We start from the raw sequence: 11,953 nt of genomic DNA, 5'->3' as shown, positions 1-11,953 counted from the left end.
AGGAAAACAGCAGGGTATCAGAAGAGGGGCCAGAGAGAGAGAGTCTGGTTTAGAGAGAAGAGACTTCTTGACTATGGGAACAAAGAAGAGGGGGAAATACTACCCGGACTGAAAGGAGATGAGGGTTTCTTAGGGGGCCTCAGAAACTCCAAAAGGACTTTTTCAGACCCTGGGATTCACACTTAGAGAATCAGAGCTGGATTTTGGATGTACTGCTCTGTTGCTTACACATAACTTATAGTTTTTAGTATTTCATTAGAATCATTGAAAGTCTGAGTTGCAAGGGGCCAGAGAAATGACACAGGCTGGTCCTTTGTTTGATGGATTGAAGCTCAGAGAAGCCTTGAATCCAGTGTAGGAAAGATTGCTTCCACAGGGCTCGGCTGAGGCAGGCAGGCATGCCAAGGTGCTCTAGGCAGAGGGCTCCATTTCTTCTGGACTGTGACCTCAGAGAAGGCCCACTGCTGCAGGGGGTGGCAGCAATGGCTCAGAACCTGGTTTCCTTCGGATGCAAGCCAAATAAAAGCATTCAAAGAATTAGGTAGCTGGTCAAAAACAAGTTTGATAATCACACTCAGCTCTTTCCTCTTTTTAGCATATTATTTCTTTTCTCCTAACAGGTAAAGAGAGGAGTGGTTTGATGGAGAATGCATCACGAGCTTTTAGTTCTACCCTACAACTCCAGCAGGAAGGGAACTATGAGTAGAAGGCAAGGAAACACTGGCTGTAAACTGCTTTTATATTTGGTTAAATTTTACGCTACTGGATAATAACAGACATCTACCTTTCCACATGATGCTTCTCTACAATCTTGCTCACCTTAGTATGTGGCACTTCCTGTGTGATTCTGGCAACTTTGTTAAGGCTCAATAGAGAGCTCTAGCTGCAGAGAACGCACCTAAATGAAAGACTTTTATCTCTTAGAGAAGTCAGTCCCTTCAAATTGCATTATCTCACTGCTCTCTACTAAAAAAATAAAAAAGAAGTATAGCCTATTTATGCAAGGTGCTTGGTGTAGTAACTAACAGGCCACGGGTTCATGTAACCTGCTCTTCAATAACTATCAGGAGCCCAGAGCCTTGAATCAAAGACCAGGAAAATCAACTCGGTTGTCGGAACCTCAACGTCCGCATCAGTAAATAAGTCCCCTGGGAGAATGTGGCGAAGATCCGGGGCGATCGTGCGCCGGCCGCTGCGTCCCGCCCACCTCGGTCACTGCTGGTGTTGGCGGTCCGCTGCATTGGCCTCGGAGCGCGGAGTTGCGGGGAGTGCTCTGGCCCGGAGCCGATCCCCCTCTTCCCGAACCGGGAGGAAGCGGGAACCCAGCCCACAACTGACACACCCCACGCGCTCGAGCCTGAGAGGGCAACGCTGCCGCGCGGCGCGGCGCGCCCCGCCCCGACGTGCTCCGCGGGGGCGCGCGCGCACGAAGGCGGGGAGTCGCACAGCCCGGGCGCGCGCGGGGCCGGGCCGGCACGGCAGCGAGGGCGCGCGCGACTCCGGGAGGAGGCGGCGACGGCGGCGGAAGCAGCGAGGGCGGCGGGCGTCCGGATCTGAGGTGGTGAAGGCAGCGGCAGCGGCGGCTCCGGACTGGGCTGTGAGCGAGCGAGGGTCGGTGGCGCGGGGTCGAGCGCTGAGCCCTCGGTTCGAGCATCAGCCCGCCTCCCGGACGCCTGGGCCGCGGAGTTTGTGTCCCGGCTCGACCCCGGTGCCCAGCCCGGAGCCGTAACCTTGAGGCGGCGGCGGCGGGGCCGGGCCGGGTCGGGCCGGGGGGCGGCGGCGCTGGATCCTCGGCTGCCCGATCGTTGGCGGGAGATGTCGAACCCCGGGACGCGCAGGAACGGCTCTAGCATCAAGATCCGTCTGACAGGTATGGCCGGTGGGAGGCCCAGACCGCTCCCCTAGCGCCCACTCGCGCCCCGTGCGGGCCCCTCGGCAGCCCCGGAATTTCCCGCAGGGCGCCCTGCTGAAGTGGCCCTCCCCCACGCCGGCCGGCGTCCCAAGACCGCGTCCCCCCTGGACTAGCGCCCCTCGCTTCTCTCTCCGGCCCCGCCCCCTCGCGTCTCCCCGGCCCCGCCCCCTGCTCGCCGTCCGCCCTCCGGTTTCCATCCTCATTCCCCCACCTGCCCCTTCTCTTCTCCCCTTCTGGCGCCCCGTTTCAGCCCCTCCGTCCTTTCTGCTCGTTCTCTTCCTTTTCCTCCCCGGTGTCCCGTCGCTTTTTCCCTCCTGACCCCGCCTCCCCTTCCCCCTCCGCCCCTCGCTTCCCTCTCCCCTCGCTTCCCTCTCCCCTCACCTACCCCTCGCTGTTCGCGCCCACCCGGCCCCTCCCCGCCCTTCTCCCACCTTCCAGTTCTCTGCTTCCCGGCCTCTCCCGACCCGCCGGGCCGCTCCTCCTCCTGCCCGCCCCCGCCCCGCCCCGCCCCGCCCCGCCCCGCCCCGCACCGCACCGCCTACCCCGGTTCACTTTCGGGCTGCTCGGGGTCGGCCCCCTCTGCCCCTCGCTCTTCCCTTCGGGCCCCGCCCCTTTCTTCCCCCCTAGTTTCGCCCCCTCACTTTCTCTCCTAAACTCCGCCCCTCATTTTCTACTTAGCCCCGCCCCCGCTTATCAACCCTACCCGCCTCGGTGCTTGGTGGGCCTGGCGGCCTCCACCCTTTCCTTCAGCCTCGAATTCCTCGGTCCTGCCCTGGAGCTTCTCCCCGGCCCGTCCTCCTCGCCTCCCCTCGGTCGAGACCTCTTCGGTCTAGTCCACTTCCTCTCTCTTAGGCCTGGCTGCCGTCTGCCCTTGACTGTGCTGCTTCCATTCTTTTCTGCATTGTCTGCATTGCACTTTACCATCGCGCCGCCCCCACCAACCCTTGAGCCGGGATTAGGCGTTGACCCCCGCCCCACACACAGGCACGGGAGGCAGCAGCACAGCTGCACGACTGCAGGCTCCTTGATTCACTCGTATGTAGTCTTCAATGAAATGCCTGTGTCTCCTAGGTGGCTCTGTAGTGCCACCTTCGAGGGTGAGCGTGAAGCTCTGCTCTGGGCCTGCGACGTGGTGGGTGGTGTGGAGGTGTGCGGATGCGAACGGTGTCTGCTGGGGTGCCCTCGCCAGCGGGCTCCAGGGGTCCTGGGCTAGTCTGTGTCCTCTGTACCGCTTCTCCCTCGTCACCCCTGAGGGGCTGCTGCCCGCCTCCCCTTTTAACTTCATAGCTGAGGCCGGATTGTAGTGTTGCAAATACCGTTCTGTTGGGGGACTTTCCAAACTCAAATATTGCCAGCTCTGAAAAGAAAATAAAAAGTTTAGGCTAATCCCTGTAAGGGGTTTTCCCCTGGATTTTTCTGTTCAGTGGCCCATCTGATGAGGACTCCAAAGTCAGAGTCCCTTTCAGAGAGACCGTGAGCATTTTGGACACTTTGTGGCAGATGCATAGCCTTAAATCATTGATAAATCTGTGAAAACAGCAATGGGTGATTGTTTCAAACTAAAATATCCTTTGAAAGTCCCAGTTGTTGCATGATCCATTTCTTTTTGTTTCAAGAAGAATGTTGTGAATTTTTTAGGTATGAAGAGATCCGGTTATGATCAGATAATATAACCAGATCAGATGATGATTTGGACCCAAATCCAGACTCTGGTTTTGTAAAGTAGCAGGCATATTCCAGGGGCCTTTGCTCCTGGAGAAACATGATCCTGTAATGCGCGGCTGGACGGAAACACTTTTTATTCTGTAGATTCAGTATATACATTGTTATTTTTATGGTTACATAAATGTCACTTTTTGACTTTGTAATGCTTGTAAAACTTTACTGACAAGTTTAATTTGGTTTTCATTTACAAAGTAATCTATAATTGACATCAGAATGGTTTCAGTTTTTCTGTTAAAAGCAAAAGTAACTGATTTTGTGAGTTTTGGTAGAAATGCCATTAATGTTTTAGAAGTAATAGGTTTTAATTGCAATGTTTGTGTCAGGTGTATAAGTATTGATCGTAATAGGCAGGTCTGGGTGTGGGTCTTTTCCTTGTGGAAGAGAGGGCTTGGTTCGTCTTCCCAAATTGCTTTTGATTCAGGAATTTAGAGGTTATAGATGTAGAAACATTTCAAAAATGCTTCAAGAGTTTTAATATCATTTAGTATTGAAGGATCAGGTGGTGACTTTTTTCCAGAAAACCTTTCCCCTTTTCCCCTGTTGGTGTTACTAATGATACAACAGAGGGCGGCTGTCCCTGGAACAGGGGTGAGGGTTTGGGAGGGTTGCGGACACCTGAGACGCCAGCTGTCTGTCGGATGTTAGCTCAGGTGAGAACGTTGGAACTGGGCGTCCTGTTGAAGGCAGGCTGGGTTTTGGCCCCATGATTGTTGGGGAAGTTTGAAATATCTTCACTTCTGGCAGGTTGGCTCGCCATCCTTCAAAAGTGTGTACTTTGTTACAGGTTTCAAAGTTTATTTCCACATGTGATACTAGAAAAAATGATTTTTAGAAATGAGAGCTGTTCTAACCAGTGAATACCACACAGAGCGTAATTCACTGCAAAATATGAAGACATGGGCGTTATAAAAGCATTTAGAACTTTGGGGTCCACAACTATTGTTGTGTTTGGTGGTGAGTAGAACATTGGATTTAGAATTAAGAGACTTGATTTTGTCAGATCTACCGTAAATTACACAATGTGGAACAAATTATGTAACCTTTCTGGGCCTCAGTTTCCTCATAGATAAAATGAGATTTCAACTCCATGTAAAACATTCTTTGATTCTCCTTCTTACAGGACTTATTCATTTGGCTTATTCCAAATTACCATTGTGTGCTTATGTTTTCTGTTAGGTCTCAGTGGTGATATTTAGAAATTTGTGTTCGGTTTATGACAAGCATTACTTTTGTGTATTGATTACATTTATGATTTCTTTATTTTTTTTTCCTGTGGAATGCTTTTTGTTTTTGAGAACTATTGGGTAGTTGAACTGCTTTGGAAATTTGGCCTAACCAGTAGAAGAATGAGTATTTTATTTTATTTATTTCTTTAGAGTGGGGGAAGGGAGGGAGAAAGTTAGAGAAACGTCTATGTGTGAGAGATACATGGATGGGTTGGTTGCCTCTTGCCTGCCCCTGACTGGGGACCTGGCCCACAACCCAGGCCTGTGCCCTGGCTGGGAGTGGGACCGGCAACCCTTTGGTTCGCAGGCTGGCACTCACTCCACTGAGCCCTACCAGCCAGGGCAAGTGTTTGAGTATTTATATTTAAAAGAGTATAATCGTAATGAATGTCTTTGTGGTAATTTAGCAGGATAAAAGTTTTTAAAGGTATCAGTAGGTTTGGAGCAAGATATTTTCAAAATAGAGCAATCTTTGTTAAAGAGCATTATCTTACAGACATTTTAGAGTTTGCTGGCAGATCAAACACTTGGGAAACATTTTTATTTTTAATTCAAACAGGATTTGCAAAAACTTTGTTCTTACGTGGTACACAGATGAATCCCAGATACGTTATTTAGGCCACTTTGGGTAAAAGAATGGAATTTTGAGCTTTAAGGGTTCCACAGTGCTCTTCAAACAAATTAAATTTTATTATAATATTAACCAGTTAGTTCGAAATACCAAATGTCTGAACGTTTTTTTTAATGCCTTGAAGTCCTCTGACCTTCTTGTGTTTTGTTTATCTTTTGGATCGTGACTGCACGTTGTGAAGAGAGTAAAAATCCAACTCCAAGTAGAGGGAGGAGGGAGACCTTCCTTGATAGCATATGGGAATAGAGGCTATTTTTAACGTTGTAACACATGTGATGTGAGGCTGGCTTGCGTTTTGGCATCCAGATGATGCAACTTGGAAAGAAATAGTTGTTAATAACTTTAATCAATAACAGTTAGGTGACCTGATTGATTCAAAATAGTTATGTCTCTCTTAAGAAAGATAAAGCTGTTAAGAGTGTGGTCTTTGTCAGTTTGTGCCAGCAAAAAACTCCCCTTCTTCCAGGCAGGCAAAACTTTTCACAATTTGCAACTTGGGTAAGATGTAATTTCTAACCAGCAGTGTTTAGCCTTGCATTGCACCTGAGATTGTATATTTTTCTCAGGGTCAGCCTCAAGTTTATGAGGGACACTCAAGGCACTTTTCTGAGCTGAATTCTTTAAGGATGTGGTGTGGGTTCAATCAAATTCTATTGCAAAACTTAAACTGCAATTATACTTTAAAATGAGTCACATTCTGCCAAATGCAGCACAATTATTGGTTTTATTTGTGATTTGATCACATTCGTATTGTCTTAGAAAAACCTTTTTTTAATTCATTTTTTTCTTTTTAGTTTTCTTGGCCCAACTAGCAGACTTGAGAAGTGAAATATTTCATGTACTTTATTTCTCTCTGCACTGATATGGTAGTTGTGACCCACCAGAGCAGAACTCGTGACTTCAGGTTTATTTGTGAGAGACCAGAACTTCTCTTTTGCACCCATGACAGCGGTGTCTGGACTTGGGGCTCTTCCCTCTCTTCTGCACATTTTCATTCTCTCTGTTTGACCACGCTGTCAGGCTCTAGTGTGGGACATTGTGTGAACCAGGGAGGTGCTGGGGGGCTGAGTCACTGGCGAAGGAGTGTTTCATCACAAATTTAAGAAAGGAAGAAAGGCTGACCCATGGTATTTCAACATCAGCTTGATGAGCCAGTCACCTGGACTGGCTGTTGTGTAACACGTCTGCGGGCACTGGGTAAAAGTTAAACAGCTGAATCGTGCATTTGAGCGAGTGTCAGACTGAGAGGGACGTTCAAAAAGCCTTCTGAAATGGATACAATAATTTCATATTTTCTAGTTGAGAAATCCTAACTTTTAGGATTCTTATTTGGATCAAGTTTTTGTAATTTCAAAACCATTTTAACAAATAGAGAATTAAAAATATGTGGATTGTTTTGGTCACTGAACAAATGAAATTACTAGTTGACTTGTGCATTTTATTGAGAGAAAGCCCTGAACTTAAAGTGGCCTGCTGTCCACGGCACTCTGACTCTAGCTGGCTGGTCCCTAAGGCCAGTGTAGTCAGAGGAGAGCTGCAGAGGTATGTTAGAAAAAAACAAAAGCTCCTACCCGTGTGGATCAGGCAAATCTTTTTAAAGTGTTGGAATTACTGTTGTGTCTACAGATGCAATTTAACTGAATTTAGATATTTAAGCTAAGTGGAACATTGTTTCCATATTTCTGGATTAAAGGAGGAAAATCCTTTTATTGTTTTAAAACAAGGCTTAAATAATGGACAATCAGTACGCTGGAGTTGCACCCCAGTCTGCAATTCCAGCTGTGTTCACCTCCATTGCAGCTGAAAGGAATTCTAATTGGCTGAGAAGTGTCGGCAACATCATGTATCACTGAGTACGAATCTATTGTGCTGGCTGCTGGATGATGCATTTCAGATGTTTGAAGCTCCTGAGTCCAACTTGGAGATCGCTTTCAGGAGCCTGGAAGAGAATGTTGTGAAGCTGAGGGTTGTAGTTGGCAGCCTGCTTTCTTCTTCGTATGTTGGGCATCTGCTAAATTCTCTAAAGGCTGCAGTGCTTTCTTGTGGCGTAAACACTGGATTGGGAATCTGAAGGTCTATATACTTCGAACTCATAAAAGTACCACAATGAAGAGAGGGGGTGAGTGGAATTATAATCTTTTCATGGCTCAGTTTTTCTGTCATGCAAGATATCTGCCTTTTTATATTGTACAAGGGCTTGATATTAATTAGTTTTGATGAGTTATGAATTATTTATAGAGTGATACAATGTGAATACAGAGTCCTAGATTCCTGTTACTTCCTATTCTTAAACCATCATGCAAATGCTAAAGGTAATGATGTACATTGACACTGAAGAAAAGCCATGGAACCTGTTGACAAACATGGAAAAATGATACTCCAGAACAAGTTGTTACATTCTCTGTGCATTCAGAAAGTCCCTTAGAGGGATTGTGTTACAAGCCAAAGCCAGCATCATCTTCGAGTATGAGATCTCGGAAGCCTTTCCATTCAAATCAGGAACAATACAGGGGAGTAAACGATTACAGTCCTTATTAACTAGAGGAAGACATCAGAAAGCAGGAAGCAACATTGCTGTTATTTGCAGGAGATACAGTTTTATTTCTTGAATCCAAAAGAATCAGCTGAAAAACAATTATAAGCAAAAGAGAGAGAGAAAAACCTTTCATCAAGTGTTTGGATAGAAAATTTCTCCATGGAAAAATAAAATGGATAAAAATCGATATGCAAAAGCAAACTAGGAAAAACAACTTGCAATCTGTATGAAAATGAAAGTCTAGCTTCCTTAATATTCATAAAGAGCTTTCAAAGTCAGTAAAAGGCCCTGGCCTGTGTGGCTCAGTGGATTGAGTGCAGGCCTGCAAAGCAAAGGGTCGCTGGTTCAATTCTCAGTCAGGGCGCATGCCTCGGTTGTGGATCAGGTCCCCAGTAGGGTGGGGTGTGAGAGGCAACCACACACTGATGTTTCTTTCCCTCTCTTTCTCTTCCTCTCTCTCAAAAAATAAATAAAATCTTAAAAAAAAAGAAGAAACAAAATCATAAAAGACCAGTAATCTATTTGGCAAAGAATATGGACAATTCACAGAAAAGAATGAAAATAGATTTCAAATATATGAAAAGACTGAGCCCTATTCATACTGAACAAAGTACAAATTAAAACTAAAGGTGAAACAGTTCTCATTTAGCTGATTGGCAGAGACCAAAGAGTTCGAAAATATGTCATTATGGCAAAGCTGTAGAAAAGCAGAAACTTTCTTACATGGGTGTTTGAGATGTAAATTGATACAATAGAATATGGACATCAGATGACAAATGTCCGTACCTTGTGATTTAACTGTCCTGCCTCTAGGAGTTTTTCTTACAGATATATTCACGCGTATGTGCAGTTTTATGTGCAGTATTATTGCGGCGTTGTTTGAAATTATAAAAGACTAAACACAACCTACATGTGCATAAATAGGGTACTAGTTAAATAAATTACGGGATATCCCCAGGGATGTGCAGTTGTTAAAAGAATAAAATAGTGCTTTATATTCTGATATGGAACATTCTCCAAGATATGTTATTGAGTGGAGGAAAACATGATTCAGAAGAGTAGATATTGTATATGCTGTTTGAATAATAAAACAAAACAAAAATGAAAGTGGATTTATAGGTGCATTTGTACCACTGCAAGGATACTCTTGAAAATATTGATTGTGATTTCCTTCGGAGCCTGGGCATCCAGGTGAGAGAGTCTTTTCCCCGTGTTCCTTTTGTACTGTTTAACCTCTCTTTTTCCCCTTCTTGAACATATATTTCTTTTCAACAATTAAAAATGTTAACAAAGAAGGACTCTACAGCTCTTAAGAGTTTTTAGAACAACTAGTGGATTTGTAGCCACTAGTAATTGTTTTCAACAGCAGGTGCTCTGAAAATTCAAAATAATTGTGCCAATGTACTTCTCAGATCTAAAATACTTTCTAAGGGCACCCAGTACCCATGTGCTTATGCATATTTCCTTACCAGGAAGATTGCTGGGTTCTAGAGAATAAAATACTTTGCATACTCTGTAGGTCTGAACAAACTTATTTTCTTAGAGCATATGTTCATTCTAATACTGAAATTCCCCTACCCCAACTCCAAAAAAAAAAAAATTGTTCCAGCATGGTATTAAAGTAAGCCTAAATGATTCTTTTCAGATTCAGAAATCTGGTCTTCCTTGGATCTGCTCTCTATGGTGAGGCCTTTGAAAAACTGGGGTCTTAATTCTGAATAATAGTGCTGATTTGTATCTTTTATTTGGAATGTCATTTGGCGTTATCTCTTGCTTTTTCTATAAAAGAAAAAGTAACTAGGTAATTTATTGCCTTTTTTTCCGTACTAGATCATGGGATAAATTTTACTGGATTGTATTTCTACATGTTATTACCTACAAATTATAGATTTGAGAATTGCTTGTTGCCTGTTTATACAGGTCAGTATTATTAACACCTGAAATCTTATATTGTTTCATAGTTCCCAAAGAGTTCTCCTATACAGTTCATCATTTGAGCCAAAATCTCAAGCCAAGATCTAAAAAGTTTTGGGTTTTTTTCCCATGTGTTTTTATTTCTAGGTTAAAAAAAAAGTATGTTAGCATGCAGTTTTCTTATTTAAGAACACATTTTACAGGAGAGAAAAGGATAGTTTCTCTTGTCCTAAATGGGTAACCATTTCATGTTCGGATTTTTAAAAAAATGCTCAGAAGTACACTTAACCCAGCTCTAATAAATTCATATGCTTTACAAGAAATTGACAGTCACGGGCAGGAGAAGGCTCATGCTTACTCAAGGGACTTTGGTAGGCTTTAGTGAGGCTAGTTCACACTCATTAAATTAGGTGAGCTTTTCTGAGACAAGGTCGCTTCTCCCCTCCATAATCACACAGGGTTGGAAAGGTGACATTGCTGTCCTCCCCTAAACATGCCTAGTAGGCACCTTAAACTTCACATGTCCAAGACAGTCTTCTTGATTCCACTCCCCAGAAATCTCCCTCGTCTTCCGCATTTCATCAGGTCTACCCAGTTGCTCAACTAAAATCAAGACTCATTGTCATTCATATCTAATTTGTTCTCAAGTCCTGTCATTTCTGCCACCACAGTTTATCAGGGCTGTGTCTTCTCTTCTTGTCCACTACCCCCATTCTAGTTCAGCTGTAATCATCTCTTGCTTGGACAGATGCTTCTTGCCCTTTTTTCTTTAAATGCTACTTGCAACCCAAACCATTTCGCTACAGTATTATTTATTTCTTATTTCAGAGATGTAAAAGGATTGATTATAAAAGTCCTCCTTTTGGTGGACCCTACAGCAGGGATAGAAGGTGACTTGCTAACGTTGCTCTTGCCCCTGGCTGGTGCGGCTCCTCTGCCCTGCTTCTGTGCCCGCATGGCCTGGAGCTCCGTGACCGGGGCGGTGCTGAGGGTGGCCAGTTGTCCTGTCAGGGCAGCACAGAGCACCTCATGATCTGACGATTTAGGGGTGGCCAGTGACAAGTGTACTTGCGTACAGTGGTGGAGAGAGGTCAGAGGACCACATTAAAAAAATACTATTTGAAAGAGTTGAGAATGGGAAGTAGATTGTAGTCTTTATAAGTCCGGAGGACATGTTCCATTCTCCTGTAAGGAACAGCACATCTGTTGCCTCAGGATAACTCATGATTTTATTGTCTCCCATAACCATCCCCCACGATGCTCTTAGTAAGTGATGTCATCAGCCAGTCATTTGCTCAGACAAGGAACTTGGGTTCCTCCTTGGTTCTCTTCTCTCTTGCTCTCTAGCGGTTGTCAGCTCTTACCTCATATCCTGAATCTTTTTACTTCTCTCGTCTCCACCACTGTCACCCTGGTCCTAGGCAGCGTCACCTCTCACTTGGGTGCCTGCAACAGTTGTCTCCTGAACGGTTTTCTGCTTCTGTGTATTGAAATATCCATCCATACAGATAAGAGCGGTACACAGTTTGCCGGTGACATTTTATAAACTGAATGTACCTGTGTAACTGTAACTTACGTCAGTGGCTCTCACCTGGGAGCAATTTCGACTCCCAAGGGATATTTGGCAACACGTGGAGACATTTTTCATCATTACAACTTTGTGGGTGCTACTGGCACCTAGTGGGTAGAAACCAGGGGTGCTGCTAAACATCCTGCAGCCATAGAACAGACCCCACAACAGAGAGTTGTCCAGTCCAAGATGTCAGTAGTGCTGGAAAAGCCCATCTGTATCAAGAAATGGAATGTTACTAGTTCCCAAAATACCCTACAAGCTCCCTTCCCAGTTTCTACTCCCCACCCCCACAGGTAGTCACTGTGCTGACTTATGACAGCCTGTTTTTGAATTTCATGTTAGTGGAGTCATACAGTATGCATTCTTTTGTGAACTGGCTTCCTTTGCTCAACATTATATTCATGAGATTGACCCATATCATTGTGTTTGGTTGTAT

The 11,953-nt window shown here is 45.0% G+C and overlaps 1 protein-coding gene across 3 annotated transcripts in view; it reads left to right on the top strand.

The window, feature by feature from the left end:
• The first annotated feature begins 1,512 nt into the window (after positions 1 to 1,512).
• Positions 1,513 to 11,953, top strand: part of SMURF1 (SMAD specific E3 ubiquitin protein ligase 1) — a 103,614-nt gene continuing 93,173 nt past the window's right edge. For all 3 annotated transcript variants that reach the window (XM_036014455.1, XM_036014454.1, XM_036014453.1), the window contains exon 1: positions 1,513 to 1,870. In XM_036014455.1, coding sequence (XP_035870348.1) covers positions 1,816 to 1,870 — 55 coding nt within the window. In that variant the 5' untranslated portion in view covers positions 1,513 to 1,815. The remainder of the gene's footprint in view (positions 1,871 to 11,953) is intronic.

Source organism: Phyllostomus discolor, chromosome 13 (genome assembly GCF_004126475.2).
Source record: "Phyllostomus discolor isolate MPI-MPIP mPhyDis1 chromosome 13, mPhyDis1.pri.v3, whole genome shotgun sequence".
Taxonomy (NCBI): Eukaryota; Metazoa; Chordata; class Mammalia; order Chiroptera; family Phyllostomidae; genus Phyllostomus; species Phyllostomus discolor.
This window is presented reverse-complemented; position numbering and strand designations above follow the sequence as displayed.